The sequence below is a fragment of the Microdochium trichocladiopsis genome (genome assembly GCF_020744255.1).
Source record: "Microdochium trichocladiopsis strain MPI-CAGE-CH-0230 chromosome Unknown B0I36scaffold_2, whole genome shotgun sequence".
Taxonomy (NCBI): Eukaryota; Fungi; Ascomycota; class Sordariomycetes; order Xylariales; family Microdochiaceae; genus Microdochium; species Microdochium trichocladiopsis.
In genome coordinates, this window is record NW_025763545.1 from 4,438,364 (window position 1) to 4,456,877 (window position 18,514).

Consider the following 18,514-nt stretch of genomic DNA (forward strand, 5'->3'; position numbering starts at 1 on the left):
ATACGGAGGAAGTGTGGAAGGAGGGAGGACACACGATTGCTGCTGTGGCAGTACCGAGGGAGGGACGAGAGGTGGATGACGTGCTGCGCAGGGTGCGAGACGATGCTAGATGCCGGCAGGCGGGGACACTGGTGGTGTCGTTGGTAGCCTGGAGCGATGAATCGCTTCTTTTTGTGGTCGGGTTGAGCGGGCCGCTGACAGACCTGGGTTTTCTGCAGGATCAGATTGTGTGCCGGGCGGCACAGGATTGTCTTGTCCCCGAGAGAGGAGAGCAGCCGTGGAACTATCTGCTTCGCATTCTTGGACCGTACCCGGAGCGCCGGGAGGGGGCGTTACGGCGTGTGTGTGAGTTGTTTGGGCAGGAGGTGCCTGCCTTTGGCCAGGTCGGACGTGGCGATGTTTGCCTTTCTCCTGGTCGAGCAGCGCGCTGGCAGAGGGAGGCGGTGCCTCTTCTCTTTCCTGATTCCCTAGGGGAGGAGGACGGACCTACTCCGATGGTTGATCCGTCGGTCGATTAGCATTCCTCACGTTACGTGCAGCGTGTCGCGTAGCATCCTAGATTGGAGGCCTCCAGGCGTGGGCGAGAGCTCCGTACAGACTATTACCACTGGGAGCGGAGGCGGCTAGTCCCTTTCCTTGCTGGAGTGCGGTGCACGATCTCTTTTTCCTCCTTTGGAGCCCAGGGTGGTTATCGGTAGCGGGGTCGTCTACTGCAGAGGCTTGGTGCTTGGTGAGCTGGTTGTCACGCGAGGTGTACGTTGCGCTTTTGCGCTTCCACGCTTTCGGTGTGGTCCGTGTTCCGTGGCTGCTGGATGCCACGTTTGGTATGGTGGATCTCGAAGGATCACCGTGGTCGTATGGACGGGTAGTGCGTCTGTGTCGGAGATGTGTGCGGAGGCTCATGGCTAGCTAGGGTGCGAGCCTGTATATGCGATGATAGTGTACGGAGTAACGAGATGTCTTAGTCGGATAGGTAGTGTGCATCCGAATGTAATGAAATAGATTATTGTATGCATTGTGCCGAGCGGCGTAGATGAGCAGTAGACTGCCATGGTAGAACAACTAAATGAACAGAGTGATTGAATGTGTGAGAACATGTGTGGTGGAAAACACCAAAAAGGATCGTGAGATCTGTAAAACACTAAGAGTGGGGGGCCTCACTTTGCCCCACCAAGATGCGTGTCCTAAGACATGCTTTTACCCTGCTTGTGCAGATAAATTCCTTAAAAAGAGGTACTTCTTTTCCGGAACCGCGGGGTACGGGGCGGCAGCCCTGTGCCACACGAGCGTAGCGACGTGGCGAATAACTACGAGAGTGAATGATGAAATCATATTTTCTACTCACAGAGAGAAACCATGGCTATGCAACAACAAACACAGAGTGTGGGAGCGTGGCTGACGCCGAAGGTGGCATGGCGCGTGACCAACAGACGGACGAGGCGACGGCGAGCCAAGGGGTCGTCGTCAACGAAGTTCGTTGACCAAAGTGGATACGACAGGGAATATTTCGCGATTTGAGCGAATCAGAACGCCCATCTAGCGAGCATTTGGTGCGAGCTCTGTATGATTCACTTGTAAGATGGGCGTTGACCGTTGACGAGAGTGGGTCCTTGGACCTACCTCGCTACCCAATGAGAAGTGGGCCTGCTGGCCCAGTTCGAACACCGAAAAAGGATTAGTGTGCGTGCACACAATCCGCACATTCCTTGGAAGTACAAAGGAAGGGCTGGGGCCCTTCCGAAAGTGGGAGGAGGGCGACAATTCTTTCCTTCTATTTCCTCGGGCAGAGGACGAAGCAGCGCGGCAAGACAGGATGGGGAAGCACGGGAGTGCGAAGAGCTTGGGCTCGTATTTTCTCTACGTGAAGCGGCAGCGAGTACACCAGTGTTGGGCGTTGAGCCCGGAGCCGGAGGAGGGCAGAAAGGTTCTGCAGGCGCGAATGGGAGCCCGGTGGTGCTCCCACATCCGTGGTACGGTGGAGATGTTGGAACGACTGTGTGCAGCGAGGAAGGATGTGAGTCCGGACGTGCTGAGGCAGTTGGAGCGGATGCTCACGGGCGCTGTGCGCGCTTTTGCGACGGAGTTCCATATTCGGCTGGGTAGTCGTCTGTGGAGAGAACCCTGTGGGCAGGGTGTTTTTAAGCTGTCGCGCAGCGATGTTGTTGCTCTGATGGTGAACCGAGCGGGGCGGTTGAGCCTGGACCGGCACAGTGGGGAGCACGTGAGGGCAGTATGTGAGGATGCGGAGCGACGGGTAGGCTGTTTTCCTACGTTGGGTCGAGCGGGTGAGTGCGAGTGCACTTGCCACGGGTATGGGAACAACACGGAGGCGTTGTTTGAATACCTGACTCGGTTTGGGAGCGAGGAGGATGTCGTCTTCGCTAGCCTCGTCTCTGCCGCGTTTGCGGCGCAGGTGATCTGGGCGCGGGTTGGTAAGCCAGCGCGAGCGGGACTGATGGAGCGTGTCAGGCGTCTGTTCTACATCATGGAGCAGTGTCGTCCGTCGGGGAACGGGGCTCGTTGTTGGCCTGATGAGTTCTGCCGAGCTGGCAGCGTGCCTGGTGGTGTCTGCAATCAGGTTGCGGACTGCGGTTGCGTCTTTGGTGAGCGGAGGGATACTTTGCCTGATCCTGCTATGCTGCGTCGTGTAGTCGCAGATGGGAGCCTGGATTGAACGCTGGTGCGTTCCTCTCCTTTCCTGGCATGGCCCTTGCTGTGGTGAGAATACAATTCCTCCTGGAGGCTGTTGTACTTTCATTCGCGGAGCACTGTCTTCGCTTGCGGGGCAGGTGTACCGTAGTGGTCGCTAGCAGCGTGCTCAGTGGTGAGCAGTGAGTATGATTTTCCTGAATAGCTAGTAGCGATGGCGATTATAACAGTGGAGTGATTACTACCAAACTGGAGTAAGTGGTGCAAAGGATGCAGCGAGTTAGATACAGTGATGAGTGGAACCAACAATGAGCGGAGTGATTGAACTAAAAGGTGGAGTAAACCACCCAAAAACATCGTGAGATCCTGCAAACGCTGTGTGTGTGCAGCTTCATTCAATCCAAGATGCGTGCCTTCAAGCATGCTTTCGGTCTGGTACCGATAAATTCCTTAAAAAGAGAGCTAGAGTTCCGGATCCGCGGGGTACGGGGCGGCAGCCCTGTGCCACACGAGCGTAGCGACGTGGCGAATAACCACGGAAGTGAGATGATGAAATCATATTTTCTACTCACAGAGAGAAACCATGGCTATGCAACAACAAACACAGAGTGTGGGAGCGTGGCTGACGCCGAAGGTGGCATGGCGCGTGACCAACAGACGGACGAGGCGACGGCGAGCCAAGGGGTCGTCGTCAACGAAGTTCGTTGACCAAAGTGGATACGACAGGGAATAATTTGGCCTTTGGACGAATCAGAACGCCCATCTAGCGAGCATTTGGTGCGAGCTCTGTATGATTCACTTGTAAGATGGGCGTTGACCGTTGACAGAGTGGAGCCTGCCTCCACGACTGGCTGACCTATGAGGATGTGGCCTGCTGGCCACAATCCGTTACCTAATCGGGACAAACTGGGTCAGTTTGGACCAACCTTGAAAGTACATAGGGAGGGCGGGAGCCCTCCTGGAAAGATGTTGGGGTGCGGCATTCTTTCTTCCTTTCTTTGCAGCAGCAAACAACAGCGGAGCGATAGCAGGGACGATACAAAGTAGGGGACCTTTTGTTCTTTTTTCTGTACCTGGGCGGCGGAGCATTGGAAGCAGCGGAGGGACGATGGCGAGCTCTGCTGTGGGAACGAGGTATGTGAGAGTTGGTGGATCAACTCCGGGCTTTGTGCCCGTGGAGGAGTTCATGTCCGCTGGGAGCGGGTACACTGGAGGAGAGCTGGGCGACACGGGAGTGGGAGCTGTCCCGGCCTGGGAAGGCGCGGAGGAGTATGAAGAAGACCGGGAGGGTTCTGAGGCGTGGATTGTGCCGCTTGGAGTGTGGCACGCGCTGAGAGTGCGACCGAAGGAGCAGAAGGAGGACATGGCGGAGCGTCTTTTGTCACAGGTGTGTGTGGTGCTGGAGGCAGCTGATGGTTCTCTTTCCCTGGCACGCGTGGAGCAGATGCTGTGGTCTGTACTGGCGCGATGGGCGCGGCAGTTGGATCTGGACTTGGTGTCCGTGGATCTACCTATGGGAGGTATGGAGCAGTCGGGGACGTTGACGAAGCCGGAGCTGATATTGTCGTATGTGGGATGTGCGCAGCATATCTTCCAACAACTGGAGGACAGTGATGAGCCAGGGCAGGCTTGGCACTGTATGTGTGAGGATCTTGCTGGGGAGCCGGAGGAGGAGCGCTGTGCTGGCCGTGTCTGGCAGCTGGTTCGGACCCACTGTAACCGGTATGGCATGGAGGCATGCGGTGCTTCGGGACAGAGCATTCTTTCTTCTATGGAGGAGAAGAGAGGCTTCCTTGTCTGGGGCCCAGCCGACGCTGTCGGGTTCGGATTCTTCATGGGCGCCATTGCTTTTCGCTTGCTAGCCGAGGCTCTCGAGGAGCCGGAGCTGGAAGTCATTTGTGGTGCTTGGCTAAACTTTTGCAGCAAGCATTGTTGCGGTGCTTATGACTGAGCGGCGCGGTGGACAGGTGAGGTGCCTGGGTGCACTTGTGCGCGGGATGTCGGCTGTGCTGACCGATGGCCTAGTGGACCTGTCGGAGACTGGTCGTGGTGAGCATGAGCTATCACGGGATAGTAGAATTCACGTCAGGTTGGAGGCGAGTTGTACGAGCCGTGCGACTTGGTCGATCTATGAAACGATGGAATGAAATGAATGAAATGACTAGTGGAACCAACAATGAACGAAGTGAATGACATGAAGTGAGAAGTGGAACAAAACACCAAGAAAGATCGTGAGATGCAACAAACACTGGGGAAGTGTGGCTTCAAAACTAGAAGATGCATGTCCTAAAACATGCTTTTATTACTTAATCCGCATGCTGTCAGAAAAGATGGCTAGAGTTCCGGATCGGCGGGGTACGGGGCGGCAGCCCTGTGCAGCTCGAGCGTAGCGACGCTGCTTAATACACGAGAGTGAATGATGAAATCATATTTTCTACTCACAGAGAGAAACCATGGCTATGCAACAACAAACACAGAGTGTGGGAGCGTGGCTGACGCCGAAGGTGGCATGGCGCGTGACCAACAGACGGACGAGGCGACGGCGAGCCAAGGGGTCGTCGTCAACGAAGTTCGTTGACCAAAGTGGATACGACAGGGAATAATTTGGCCTTTGGACGAATCAGAACGCCCATCTAGCGAGCATTTGGTGCGAGCTCTGTATGATTCACTTGTAAGATGGGCGTTGACCGTTGACGCGGGTGGGTCCTGACCCTACCGCTTACCTAATAGACTGGGAGCCGAAGGGCGAACAGTCGTACTATTGAAGGGGACGGTGGCTGTGGCCACTGGAACCCGGACTTGGCTAGCGCGAAACGCGGAGAGTGGGTCGGAGACCATGTGCCGGGGGCTGATTGGCCCGAGGGGGAGGCGATGGGCGGGGCCTGGAGGGTATAAGGGTAGGGGCTGCCCTTTTGTTGGAGGAAACAAAGGTTGTCTTTGTTCCTCTCTCTTTCTTCGATCTTGTGTGCGCTGCGGAGCTGGCGATACGATGGGTGACGGGGAGTCATCTGCCAGTGGTGCTGAGGTCGCCCGGAGGCGCGATTTGTTCTGGATGTTCGGCGTGACGGAGCCGAGACGGTTTCTCGACATGCTGCGGAAGCAGAACGCGGTGGTAACCGGGACGGCCCTTCTTGGGGCTGTCGGTATGTCATGGAAGACGAAGTGGCAGTTGGCCACGGGTGCGTTCTCGTTGGACGTGCTATGCCCGCCTGGGGCGGCGCAGTCGGAGGTGATGCAGTATCTGCTGCGTTGTGGCTATGCTGTGAGCGGGGGATCCTGTCGACACACGCTGGGAGAGTGGACGGGACTCCCGGAGGGGTCTGTCGCGTGTTTGACGCGCGGAGAGCATGGGCTCTTGTCGGTGGTCCACGTTGTGCGGCTGAAGATGCGGGTGCAGGAGGTGATTACCAGCCGGGTGTATGGTACCATGGTGGGTACGTATTTGACCGGGCGAGGAGTGGTCTTCTCGCTTTTCCCCCATATCACGTTTGCGCAGCGAGGCTACTGGGTGGCCGATGACATGCGTCCGGACAGTAAGCAGTCAATGCGTGTGAAGTATTCCGGGTGGTCGGAGATTGACGAGGGGGGACCCGAGGTTTGTTCTGTTCGCCATCCGGGTGATCGGCAGAGTTTGCTTTTGCATCTGGGCGAAAAGGGTCTCAGTGTGAGGCAGGAGCCGCAAGAGTACAGGTAGGCACGGATGTGCAGTGGTCGTCGTATCGTGCTAACTATTGTTTCCTGAGGATCAGGTGTCCGCTCGGCAAGGAAGTGCCCGTGGGTTTTTCCCGAAGCGCTTTGGACTACGGAAAGACTTTTCCTAGTATGAGGGCTGCTGCGAACGTGGGTGCGAAGCAGTATGACTCTTCGACGTGGGCAGAGGAGAACAGGACGAGGATCCGTGTGCCCAAGCGGGGCAAAGGCAAGAAGGCTATGAGTAGGCAGTCAGAGTTATAGTACATGCATGTGGAGGAATGGAGATCGTGTATGGGGAGCATGTGTCCAGTATAATAAGAAACGGAGTGATGGAATAACCAGTGGAACAATCAGAAGAATGGAGTGATTGCATGAAATGAAATGTAATGTGTGCAGTGAAACAAACACCAGAAAAGATCGTGAGATGTGTGCAGAAGCGTAGTGGTGCAGCTTCATTCAATCCAAGATGCGTGCCTTCAAGCATGCTTTCGGTCTGGTACCGATAAATTCCTTAAAAAGAGGTACTTCTTTTCCGGAACCGCGGGGTACGGGGCGGCAGCCCTGTGCCACACGAGCGTAGCGACGTGGCGAATAACCACGGAAGTGAGATGATGAAATCATATTTTCTACTCACAGAGAGAAACCATGGCTATGCAACAACAAACACAGAGTGTGGGAGCGTGGCTGACGCCGAAGGTGGCATGGCGCGTGACCAACAGACGGACGAGGCGACGGCGAGCCAAGGGGTCGTCGTCAACGAAGTTCGTTGACCAAAGTGGATACGACAGGGAATAATTTGGCCTTTGGACGAATCAGAACGCCCATCTAGCGAGCATTTGGTGCGAGCTCTGTATGATTCACTTGTAAGATGGGCGTTGACCGTTGACGCGGGTGGGTCCTGACCCTACCGCTTACCTAATAGACTGGGAGCCGAAGGGCGAACAGTCGTACTATTGAAGGGGACGGTGGCTGTGGCCACTGGAACCCGGACTTGGCTAGCGCGAAACGCGGAGAGTGGGTCGGAGACCATGTGCCGGGGGCTGATTGGCCCGAGGGGGCCGATGCAGGGTGCGGAGCTTGCTCTGGGGGACAAAGAGCAGTTTTTGGACGATGGGTCGTTTGCTGCGGCGGTGATGCGGCAGGGTTATCTTCCCCCTTGCTCGTGTGACGAGTGTGACGAGGAGATTAAGCGCGTTGATGAGCGCAGCGGTTGGTTACCGCGTGGCTGGATACTGGGAACTGCTGGGGGCAGGACCAACAACACTAGGATGTTGGTTGTGGTCGGAGGCCTGACCTTAGCCGGGGGCTTGTATAAGAATTGGATGGCACTTGTGGTGCTTGGGGAGGATGTCCCTGGGACGAAAGTTCCTTTTGTTCACGACACGATCAGCGATGGTGTCTCCTGAGCGACTTCGCGATGCGCCTTTGCGCCTTTTCCGTTCTTTCCACCCGAACATATTCATGTTCCTGCGTGAGGCAGGTATCTATGATCCGGAGGGGTTTCTTGGCCTGCTCCGACGGACAGGAGCGGTGGTGACAGGATGGGTGCCGACACTTGTCCTGGCTAGGGGCGTCTTCCCGGAGGCACACGACGAGCCGGATTTGGAGGATGGGACGACGATCTTGGTGCATCAGGACCACTTGGCGACAATACAGCGTTTCTTTGTGGAGAACGCTTCGCGATATTGCGGTCCGCGGGTGGAGGACCTTTGTTGTACGACTGGGTCGGCTGGATCGGGGCCTGGGCCCCTCATGAGTGTGATCGTTCCGGTGTCGGACGAGGAGGTCAGGGAGTCTCGGTGTCGGAGCTTGCAGGATCTGGCGATGCAGCTGTGTGCGCACACGGCCGAGGCCGTTTTTCTGTCAGGGACGGGATTGTTCTGTCCTTTTCCCTACTCGGCGCTGTATCACCACCGGGGGTGAACATGTTCTCGTTGAGTCTTAGGCAGGAGCGCGCGAACGTGAGCCGGCTCTTCTTTGAGAGGCGTGGATATGTCATTGGCAATGATGCGTGGGAGCTGGACTTGGATCACTTGTCAGAGTTGGGGGATCGGAGAGCGCCTATGGATGGCTTCAGCCTTTTTGCTACGTGGAGTCCGGATGGTTACTTGTGGACTGGTGGGACGGCTGAGGCAGAGGCTGCCAGGTTCTGGAACACAATTCGATTGGGTGGTGCGCAACTAGACCGGGCGGTCCAGGTGGTGGAGAGTCCGAAGGAGTAGTCACTGTGGTGCAGTTCAATTCAATCAGAGTGGAGCTGTGTCTTGTGTGGAGCACAACACCAAAAAGGATCGTGAGATCTGCTAAACCCTAACAAAGTGGAGCTTCATTCAATCCAAGATGCGTGCCTTCAAGCATGCTTTCGGTCTGGTACCGATAAATTCCTTAAAAAGAGAGCTAGAGTTCCGGATCGGCGGGGTACGGGGCGGCAGCCCTGTGCAGCTCGAGCGTAGCGACGCTGCTTAATACACGAGAGTGAATGATGAAATCATATTGTCTACTACTAGAGAGACATAATGGATATGCAACAACAAACACAGAGTGTGGGAGCGTGGCTGACGCCGAAGGTGGCATGGCGCGTGACCAACAGACGGACGAGGCGACGGCGAGCCAAGGGGTCGTCGTCAACGAAGTTCGTTGACCAAAGTGGATACGACAGGGAATATTTCGTCGATTGGACGAATCACAGCCCATCTTCGCGACCATTTGTATGGGCGCTCTGTATGATTCACTTGTAAGATGGGCGTTGACCGTTGACGAGAGTGGAGCCTGCTCCACGAGAGTTTGACCTATGAGAACGGGGCCTGGTGGCCCAGTTCGACTACCCTTTAGGGCCTAGCGCTGTGGCGCTGGCCCCACATTCGAAGATACAAAGATGGGCTTGGGCCCATCTCGGGGAGATGAACTGGCAGGACATTCTTCCCTCCTTCATTTCATTTCGGAGAAAGGCGAGGGACGATCACGGCGGAGCGACAACAGGAGAGGATCGGTTGTTTCGAAATTTCGTATTTCTTTTTCCTTTGTTCTTGTGGCCAAGAACCAAGCCTTGGGATGCACTGGCGTGCATCAACAGGAAGCGCAATGGGTATGGAGCACCCCGTGCACGGGGTAGAGATAGGCGAGGGGGGTCGAGCCGTTGGACTGGACCTATGCTGCGCAGAGGGTGTGGTGAGGCCGGGACGATCCTTGGTACTACGAGAGGGGGAGTGGTGCAACGGGCACTTGGTGCCCAGTCTGTTACGGAGTGGGGATGTGTATTTCCCCGTGTTCGACAGGACAGTTGTCTTGTCGTTTGCTACGCGACGGCAGGAGTTGTCGCCGGGGCGTGATATCCTGGAGGAGATGATCCAGAGGATACGTCAGGTGGGTCATGATGGAGTGACGCAGGTCTTCTGCTTGTCCGGGGCGGACTTGGTGCGGGAGCTGTGTGTGTGGGCGCGTGCCGCCCAGTTGCCCCTGGGGGTGAAGAGGTATGAGATCGCGACTAGCCAGGGTGTGCTGGCTGTGCCTGTCCCGTATGAGGGCTTGGTGCCTCTGGCGAGGCTGATGTACGGGCTCGTGGAGAGCCCGCGGAGACACGAGATGAGTTCCTTGGAGAGGGGAGTCGTTAGGAGGATGATGAGCGCGGGGGGGAGTTGCGCGGTTTGTATGCGGTGTGCATGGTACCATGCGGACCTGTTCTTTCTCTTCCACCTACTGGAGGTGCATCTGATGCCGGGTCACTGGCACTTGGTGAACTTGGTGTTCTGTGCGGAGGCCACCAGAAGGGTTGCGGTGGCGCTTGGGTCTTCCACTCTGGAGTGGTGGGCCGTCTGGCTGTTGACGCTGTTGGACCGCGTTGCGTATTGTCTGGACCATGGCCTGGCCAGGATGGAGGGCGGTGCTGACACGGTGTGGCAGGTGCAGAGGTTAGATGGGCGTAGTTGGAACAGCCCTTTGTAGTATGCTGTCAGTGATTGTACACTTGGTCGGAGGATCGTGAGCATGTACGGAGCAATCTGTGGAACTGTCCGATGCCCTTCGGGGCTCTCTGGTGATTCATAATAACTTCTCGAACTAGGATGACGAGACATGAAATGAGCATGTGCAACAATCAGAAGAATGGAGTGATTGATGGAGTGATGTGGTGTGGAACAATGTGCAGCGGAGCCAACCTCCAAAGAGTATCGTGAGATCTGTAAAACAGTACTAGGGTACAGCCTCACTTGTGCAAAGATGCGTGCCCTAGAGCATGCCTTTATTACTTTGACTGCATGCTGTCAAAAAGAGGTACTTCTATTCCGGAAAGAAGGGGGTTACAGGGGGAAGCCCCTGTGCCGTGGTCCGCAGGACCCTGGCGCTCACCTCGAAGAGCAATGATGAAATCATATTGTTACTACTAGTAGAAACACCATGGCTATGCAACAACAAACACAGAGTGTGGGAGCGTGGCTGACGCCGAAGGTGGCATGGCGCGTGACCAACAGACGGACGAGGCGACGGCGAGCCAAGGGGTCGTCGTCAACGAAGTTCGTTGACCAAAGTGGATACGACAGGGAATATTTCGCGATTTGAGCGAATCAGAACGCCCATCTAGCGAGCATTTGGTGCGAGCTCTGTATGATTCACTTGTAAGATGGGCGTTGACCGTTGACAGAGTGGGTCCTTGGACCCCGACTGGCTGACCTATAGGAACGGGGCCTGGTGGCCCAGTTCCGTTACCGAAAAGGGATGAAAGTGGGCACACTTTCTCCCACATGGAAAGTACAAAGGAAGGGTGTGCACCCTTCCCAAGAGAAGGCAAAGGATTTCATTTCTCTTCCTCTTTTTCCTCGGAGAGAAACAACAGCAGGGCGGCAGACAGGATGAACAAGACGGGGGCGTCGGTGCGGTCCGGAGGATTTGGAGGACCAGTGAAAGGTCCTCTCCCGCGAGGGATGATGTCCTCGAAGCCTGTCGGTCCTGGCTTTGGTAAGAGCCAGGTGATGAAGCAGGATGGCTTACTGTCGGCGCCTGTGGGCGCTGGTGTGGTGCAGAAACCGGAGGTGGGAGCCTTGACCCCTACGGGGCAAGCAGAGACAGTGGCGGAGGCTGTAGACACGTCTGGCCCGGGAGGGCCTGTTCCGCCTGCGGGCGGAGTTTCTTGTTCTGTTCCGGAGGAGGCAAGCAAGGCAGTCGAGGGGACGGACGAGAGGAAAGATTTGGGGGCTGGAAGACCCGAGGAAGGCAGGTGTTCGGCCTGTCAGGAGATGTCGACTTCCCTGCGGGACGTGGGGCGTGGAGTGATGAGTATTGGAGAGAGAGTAGGGACGCTGCAGGAGGCAGTGGGTGCCCTTGACCAGGAGCAGAAGAGCCAGGGGATGTTGCTCGGGAAGGTCCAGGCTGCGCAGAGCCAGCTGGGTGGTGAGCCGGCGTGGGTCGACGGCGTCATGAGTGCATTGCATGGTGTGCTGGAGGCGGTGCGAGAGTTGACGGAGGAGCAGAAGAAGGGAGCGTCTTGCGGGGCTCGGATAGAGCAGATGGTGCAGGTCCGGGAGGACATGGAGACTCGACATGAACAGCAGGTCGTTTGCCTCGAGGAGAAGCTTGCGGGGGTGCAAGCGGAGTTAGCGTCCTTCGTGCAGAAGGAGGAAGACCGGCAGCGACAGCGTGAGGAGAGACATCGTCGCAGGCGTGACGAGCAGCGGGGCGGAAAGGAGGATGGGAAGCGCGGTCATGGTGCTTCCCGGTCGCAGAAGCTTGGGCTGTCTTGGGCCAAGGCTCACTAACCCTTGGGTAGGGTTTGCCATTGCGGATGACAACATGGTGGAGTGGTTGTCTGGTCCGTCTTGCGTGTGCAGCATTGTCGGCAGTGTGACGTTTTCTGTGCGCCGGTGGCGATAATCAGGAGGTAGAACTGTGGTGAATGAAATGAACAAGTAACTAGAGCTACATGAAACCAGATGGAATGAGTGATGAGATGAGTGATGAACAGTAGACGAAGTGCATTGTGGAACAAGTAAGTGAACGAAGTGATGCAATGAAATGAATGTGTTGGGGTAGAACAAAACACCAAAAAGTATCGTGAGATTACATAAACACTAAGAGTGGGGGGCTTCACTTTGCCCCAACAAGATGCGTGCGTTAAAGCATGCTTTTAGTCTGGTACCGAATGCTGTCAGAAAAGATGGCTAGAGTTCCGGATCGGCGGGGTACGGGGCGGCAGCCCTGTGCAGCTCGAGCGTAGCGACGCTGCTTAATACACGAGAGTGAATGATGAAATCATATTTTCTACTCACAGAGAGAAACCATGGCTATGCAACAACAAACACAGAGTGTGGGAGCGTGGCTGACGCCGAAGGTGGCATGGCGCGTGACCAACAGACGGACGAGGCGACGGCGAGCCAAGGGGTCGTCGTCAACGAAGTTCGTTGACCAAAGTGGATACGACAGGGAATAATTTGGCCTTTGGACGAATCAGAACGCCCATCTAGCGAGCATTTGGTGCGAGCTCTGTATGATTCACTTGTAAGATGGGCGTTGACCGTTGACGCGGGTGGGTCCCTGGACCCTACCGCTCCACCTATCAGAAACGGGGCTGGTGGCCCAGTTTCGTTACCTAATCGGGAGTCCAGTGGGCACACTGGCTCCCACGTGGAACTACAAAGGGGGGCTCGAGCCCCCCTACAAGCAGGGCAAAGGATTTCTCTCTTGTCTTTCTCTTTTCTCGGGACGAAAAACAGCAAGCGGAGCGGCAGGCAGGATGGAGGTGCAGGAGGAGTGCGCCGTGGTTTTGCCGGAGGGGCACGAGGTGGTCGTGCAGACGTACGAGGAAGACGAGGTTCCTGATCCAGCTCAGGATGAGTGGGCGGACATTCGACCGAACGATCGGGATGGAGAGAAGGTGTTTATACTTCGGACGAAGTATTTTATGCTGACGTACAGCAAGAGTCAGATCATGGATGTGTCTGAGTTTGAGAAGCGTTTTCGCGAAACACTCCGGAGGTGTTACACCAGCAAGCCTGATGCGCAGCTGGAAGACTTTGGGGTACAGTATTTCGGCTCTAGGGAGCTGCACGCCAGCGGGCGTCCCCATTACCATGTTGTGGTAGCTTTAGGTAAGCCCCCTCACTGGAGGGATCCTTGGGAGAAGTTGCGGCTGTTGGCCATGACAGAGGATGGCCTTGGACCAGACACTCGGTCTGTCCGTCTTAGCGTGATGCGCAAGGAGCAGAACTTGGAGTTCTTCCTGAACAAGACCCAGGCGTACGTGAGGAAGGAGTCGTGGGACTTCGTTTTCGGTCGGGAGATCGAGGCTGTGGGTGACAGGGCGGTAGCCAAGAGGAAGCGCGAAGAGCTGTGCATAGCTGCCATCAAAGCCGAGACGGCTGAGGAGGTGCACGAGATCCTGGCGGAGGGGGATCCGGTGAACTATGTCTGGAGACACACGCAGGCGTGCGCGCTTGCCAACAGGAAGAGGCGACGATTTCTGCCCCCGGTTGGACCGGTCTTTCACTTTGACCCCGTCTACATTCCGCAGGCCATGCTGGAGTGGAAGGCGAAATGGATTGACCAGCCTTACGGTGCGGCGGAGAGGCCCCAAGCCTTGGTCCTGACAGGGCCCACTAGGACTGGCAAGACCGCATGGGCGGAGTCCTTTGGTAATCCCCTCATTGTGAACACTAACTTTCGTCTAGACGATTGGCGGGAAGACTGCACGCACATTGTGCTCAATGACGTAGTCCTGGCGGATTTCAAGTACACGCGCGAGATGCTTGGCTGTCAGCGGTGGTTTAACGGGACGGATAAGTTCAAACCTACTGTTCGTCTGGCATTGGGCAAGCCAGTTATTTGGACCTGCAATGAGGATAACAATCCCTTGCGCAAGAAGGTCTGGCGTAAGTATGCGGAGGATTCGGTGGTGCAAGTAAAGGTTACGTGTAGTTTATTTAAAAAGGCAATGAAATGAGGATGTCTTGTGGTCTGGTACCACATGAACTTAGAAGATGTGTGCAGCTGAAGAATGCTTTCGGTCTGGTACCGCAAACAATGTTAAAAAGAGGTACTTCCTTTCCGGAACCGCGGGGTACGGGGCGGCAGCCCTGTGCACTAGCTGCGCAGCAGCCGTGGCGAATAACTCGAAGAGACATGAAGAATGAATGCTGTTACTACTAGTAGAACATATGGCTATAACAACAACAACGCTGGAAGCTGGGAGCGTGGCTGACGCCGAAGGTGGCATGGCGCGTGACCAACAGACGGACGAGGCGACGGCGAGCCAAGGGGTCGTCGTCAACGAAGTTCGTTGACCAAAGTGGATACGACAGGGAATATTTCGCGATTTGAGCGAATCAGAACGCCCATCTAGCGAGCATTTGGTGCGAGCTCTGTATGATTCACTTGTAAGATGGGCGTTGACCGTTGACGAGAGTGGAGCCTGCTCCACGAGAGTTTGACCTATGAGAACGGGGCCTGGTGGCCCAGTTCGACTACTGTTTTGGGATGAAAGTGGGCCACTTTCTCCCGACTTTCGAAGATACATAGGGAGGGCTGTGCCCTCCTGGAGAATGGCAAAGGATTTCCACTTCTCTCCTCCTTTTCCTCGGAGAGGAGCAGCAGCGCGACAAGACGGGACGGACGACAGCACGGAGGCTGTCTTACCTTGGATGTCCTTGGGAGATTTTCTTCTTATGTTCTTGTGGCCAAGAACCAAGCCTACTGATGCACTGCGTGCAGCTACACGGACCGGGGAGGGACGAGAGATACTACGAAGATGTGCAGTGCAGAGCCGGAGGAGTCTAGTATGCCGGAGGAGGAGAGGACATGGAAGGTTGGCCTCTTATTTGCCCTTGGGGAGGGCGCACGTGGGAGACTTGCGCTGATGGCAGAGGATGCTGTGCTTCGGAGAGAGGCAGTGGATGAACTTGTTCGTCATTGCTTGTTTATCCCACCTCCCCCGTTGGAGGGGAAGATCAGGCGGAGGACCTGGTAGGCGCTATGGGTAGCGGCTTTGGTGCAGCTTTGCTCTCGTGGGGTGAGAAGTACGGAGTTGAGATACACGATGGGGATCCGGCGTGCATGGAAGAGGAGCGGTGCGACGGTCACTTTTCGCGGCAGGAGGTGTTTGCACTGGGTATAACACTGCATGGAATGGCGACGCGCTGGAGGTACACGGCTTCCTGGATGGATGAGATGATGTCGCGCTGCCTTCGGATGAAGAGGTGTGAGGCGTGTTGGGCTTCCCTGGGACGGGTAGGTTCACGTAATGTGCTTGCTCCCGAGGTTGCACACATGGTGCGTGTGCACGCTTCCGATCGAGAGAGAGGTATGGTTCGCTGGGCGTCTATGTTGCTGGTCTTGTGCGCTGCTGCGCGTGTCCTGGGGGACGAGAGATTGTATCAGATGGCGGATCGGGCATTCCGCGGGTACTTCCCCTCGGAGGGAGCTCCTCAGTGGGGTTGCTGGTGACCATACGTGGGCGTCGTCCCGGTGGGACTTGAAAACTGGTAGCAGAGCTGGCTTTCTGTGTTCTACACACTGGAGTTTGCTCCTGGGCTTTCCTCTTCACCGTGCCCGTGGCGTGAGGAGGGCTTTTGTTGCAGGTGCAGCAGAGTTTGGACAACAGGGCTTGTAGTCCGGTGTCCTCGTGTAGGAGCCATGTGGCGATAGAGCAGTTGATGCAGTGATGATAGCTAGACTTATCAGCAGAAGATCAGGGTGATTACTAGATGAACAGAGTGAAGTGTGGAACAACCAGCAATGGAATGCAATGAAATGAAATGTAGAGTCGTGTGTTAGAGTAGAACAAAACACCAGAAAGTATCACGAGATGTGCTAAACACTACTTTGGAGTAGCTTCAAAAACCACCAAGATGCATGTCGCTAAAGACTGCTGACATTACTTAATCCGCATGCTGTCGGAAAAGAGAGCTAAGATTCCGGAACCGCGGGGTACGGGGCGGCAGCCCTGTGCAGCTCGAGCGTAGCGACGCTGCTTAATACACGGAAGTGAAATGATGAAATCATATTGTCTACTACTAGAGAGACATAATGGCTATGCAACAACAACGCTGGAAGCTGGGAGCGTGGCTGACGCCGAAGGTGGCATGGCGCGTGACCAACAGACGGACGAGGCGACGGCGAGCCAAGGGGTCGTCGTCAACGAAGTTCGTTGACCAAAGTGGATACGACAGGGAATAATTTGGCCTTTGGACGAATCAGAACGCCCATCTAGCGAGCATTTGGTGCGAGCTCTGTATGATTCACTTGTAAGATGGGCGTTGACCGTTGACGAGAGTGGAGCCTGCTCCACGAGAGTTTGACCTATGAGAACGGGGCCTGGTGGCCCAGTTCGACTACTGTTTTGGGATGAAAGTGGGCCACTTTCTCCCGACTTTCGAAGATACATAGGGAGGGCTGTGCCCTCCTGGAGAATGGCAAAGGATTTCCACTTCTCTCCTCCTTTTCCTCGGAGAGGAGCAGCAGCGCGACAAGACGGGACGGACGACAGCACGGAGGCTGTCTTACCTTGGATGTCCTTGGGAGATTTTCTTCTTATGTTCTTGTGGCCAAGAACCAAGCCTACTGATGCACTGCGTGCAGCTACACGGACCGGGGAGGGACGAGAGATACTACGAAGATGTGCAGTGCAGAGCCGGAGGAGTCTAGTATGCCGGAGGAGGAGAGGACATGGAAGGTTGGCCTCTTATTTGCCCTTGGGGAGGGCGCACGTGGGAGACTTGCGCTGATGGCAGAGGATGCTGTGCTTCGGAGAGAGGCAGTGGATGAACTTGTTCGTCATTGCTTGTTTATCCCACCTCCCCCGTTGGAGGGGGAAGATCAGGCGGAGGACCTGGTAGGCGCTATGGGTAGCGGCTTTGGTGCAGCTTTGCTCTCGTGGGGTGAGAAGTACGGAGTTGAGATACACGATGGGGATCCGGCGTGCATGGAAGAGGAGCGGTGCGACGGTCACTTTTCGCGGCAGGAGGTGTTTGCACTGGGTATAACACTGCATGGAATGGCGACGCGCTGGAGGTACACGGCTTCCTGGATGGATGAGATGATGTCGCGCTGCCTTCGGATGAAGAGGTGTGAGGCGTGTTGGGCTTCCCTGGGACGGGTAGGTTCACGTAATGTGCTTGCTCCCGAGGTTGCACACATGGTGCGTGTGCACGCTTCCGATCGAGAGAGAGGTATGGTTCGCTGGGCGTCTATGTTGCTGGTCTTGTGCGCTGCTGCGCGTGTCCTGGGGGACGAGAGATTGTATCAGATGGCGGATCGGGCATTCCGCGGGTACTTCCCCTCGGAGGGAGCTCCTCAGTGGGGTTGCTGGTGACCATACGTGGGCGTCGTCCCGGTGGGACTTGAAAACTGGTAGCAGAGCTGGCTTTCTGTGTTCTACACACTGGAGTTTGCTCCTGGGCTTTCCTCTTCACCGTGCCCGTGGCGTGAGGAGGGCTTTTGTTGCAGGTGGCAGCAGAGTTTGGACAACAGGGCTTGTAGTCCGGTGTCCTCGTGTAGGAGCCATGTGGCGATAGAGCAGTTGATGCAGTGATGATAGCTAGACTTATCAGCAGAAGATCAGGGTGATTACTAGATGAACAGAGTGAAGTGTGGAACAACCAGCAATGGAATGCAATGAAATGAAATGTAGAGTCGTGTGTTAGAGTAGAACAAAACACCAGAAAGTATCACGAGATGTGCTAAACACTACTTTGGAGTAGCTTCAAAAACCACCAAGATGCATGTCGCTAAAGACTGCTGACATTACTTAATCCGCATGCTGTCGGAAAAGAGAGCTAAGATTCCGGAACCGCGGGGTACGGGGCGGCAGCCCTGTGCAGCTCGAGCGTAGCGACGCTGCTTAATACACGGAAGTGAAATGATGAAATCATATTGTCTACTACTAGAGAGACATAATGGCTATGCAACAACAACGCTGGAAGCTGGGAGCGTGGCTGACGCCGAAGGTGGCATGGCGCGTGACCAACAGACGGACGAGGCGACGGCGAGCCAAGGGGTCGTCGTCAACGAAGTTCGTTGACCAAAGTGGATACGACAGGGAATAATTTGGCCTTTGGACGAATCAGAACGCCCATCTAGCGAGCATTTGGTGCGAGCTCTGTATGATTCACTTGTAAGATGGGCGTTGACCGTTGACGCGGGTGGGTCCTGACCCCCCGCTTACCTTCCAATCAGAACTGGGCCTGCTGGC

General features: G+C 55.8%; 6 protein-coding genes across 6 annotated transcripts; 5 read left to right on the plus strand and 1 right to left on the minus strand.

Annotated features, from left to right (window-relative positions):
• Nucleotides 1-1,768: 1,768 nt before the first annotated feature.
• On the minus strand, nt 1,769-3,073 carry B0I36DRAFT_316212 (uncharacterized protein; the record flags this gene model as incomplete). Its single annotated transcript, XM_046152983.1, has 1 exon — nt 1,769-3,073. The coding sequence occupies exon 1, from the start codon at nt 2,756-2,758 to the stop codon at nt 1,772-1,774; it is 987 nt and encodes a 328-aa protein (XP_046017546.1). The 5' UTR covers nt 2,759-3,073.
• Nucleotides 3,074-5,584: 2,511 nt separating this feature from the next.
• B0I36DRAFT_316217 (uncharacterized protein) lies at nt 5,585-6,844 on the plus strand. Its single transcript, XM_046152984.1, has 2 exons — nt 5,585-6,339; nt 6,399-6,844. The coding sequence occupies exons 1-2, from the start codon at nt 5,639-5,641 to the stop codon at nt 6,601-6,603; spliced, it is 906 nt and encodes a 301-aa protein (XP_046017547.1). The 5' UTR covers nt 5,585-5,638; the 3' UTR covers nt 6,604-6,844.
• Nucleotides 6,845-11,133: 4,289 nt separating this feature from the next.
• Nucleotides 11,134-12,273, plus strand: B0I36DRAFT_316221 (uncharacterized protein). The gene has a single exon (XM_046152985.1). The coding sequence runs from the start codon at nt 11,187-11,189 to the stop codon at nt 12,087-12,089; it is 903 nt and encodes a 300-aa protein (XP_046017548.1). The 5' UTR covers nt 11,134-11,186; the 3' UTR covers nt 12,090-12,273.
• A 742-nt stretch (nt 12,274-13,015) lies between these two features.
• Nucleotides 13,016-14,271, plus strand: B0I36DRAFT_316223 (uncharacterized protein; the record flags this gene model as incomplete). Its single annotated transcript, XM_046152986.1, has 1 exon — nt 13,016-14,271. The coding sequence occupies exon 1, from the start codon at nt 13,064-13,066 to the stop codon at nt 14,267-14,269; it is 1,206 nt and encodes a 401-aa protein (XP_046017549.1). The 5' UTR covers nt 13,016-13,063.
• Nucleotides 14,272-14,884: 613 nt separating this feature from the next.
• On the plus strand, nt 14,885-16,140 carry B0I36DRAFT_316225 (uncharacterized protein). The gene is made up of 2 exons (XM_046152987.1): nt 14,885-15,230; nt 15,266-16,140. The coding sequence occupies exons 1-2, from the start codon at nt 15,074-15,076 to the stop codon at nt 15,766-15,768; spliced, it is 660 nt and encodes a 219-aa protein (XP_046017550.1). The 5' UTR covers nt 14,885-15,073; the 3' UTR covers nt 15,769-16,140.
• A 610-nt stretch (nt 16,141-16,750) lies between these two features.
• B0I36DRAFT_316226 (uncharacterized protein) lies at nt 16,751-18,008 on the plus strand. The gene has a single exon (XM_046152988.1). The coding sequence runs from the start codon at nt 16,940-16,942 to the stop codon at nt 17,633-17,635; it is 696 nt and encodes a 231-aa protein (XP_046017551.1). The 5' UTR covers nt 16,751-16,939; the 3' UTR covers nt 17,636-18,008.
• The last annotated feature ends 506 nt before the right edge of the window (nt 18,009-18,514 follow it).

Coding starts and splice junctions, on each gene's coding strand:
- B0I36DRAFT_316225 (XM_046152987.1), top strand. CDS start 15,074: ATGTGCAGTGCAGAGCCGGAGGAGTCTAGTATGCCGGAGGAGGAGAGG. Junction 15,231..15,265: donor GGCAGTGGATGAACTTGTTC/GTCATTGCTTGT, acceptor CCCCCGTTGGAG/GGGAAGATCAGGCGGAGGAC.
- B0I36DRAFT_316221 (XM_046152985.1), top strand. CDS start 11,187: ATGAACAAGACGGGGGCGTCGGTGCGGTCCGGAGGATTTGGAGGACCA.
- B0I36DRAFT_316226 (XM_046152988.1), top strand. CDS start 16,940: ATGTGCAGTGCAGAGCCGGAGGAGTCTAGTATGCCGGAGGAGGAGAGG.
- B0I36DRAFT_316217 (XM_046152984.1), top strand. CDS start 5,639: ATGGGTGACGGGGAGTCATCTGCCAGTGGTGCTGAGGTCGCCCGGAGG. Junction 6,340..6,398: donor CAGGAGCCGCAAGAGTACAG/GTAGGCACGGAT, acceptor CCTGAGGATCAG/GTGTCCGCTCGGCAAGGAAG.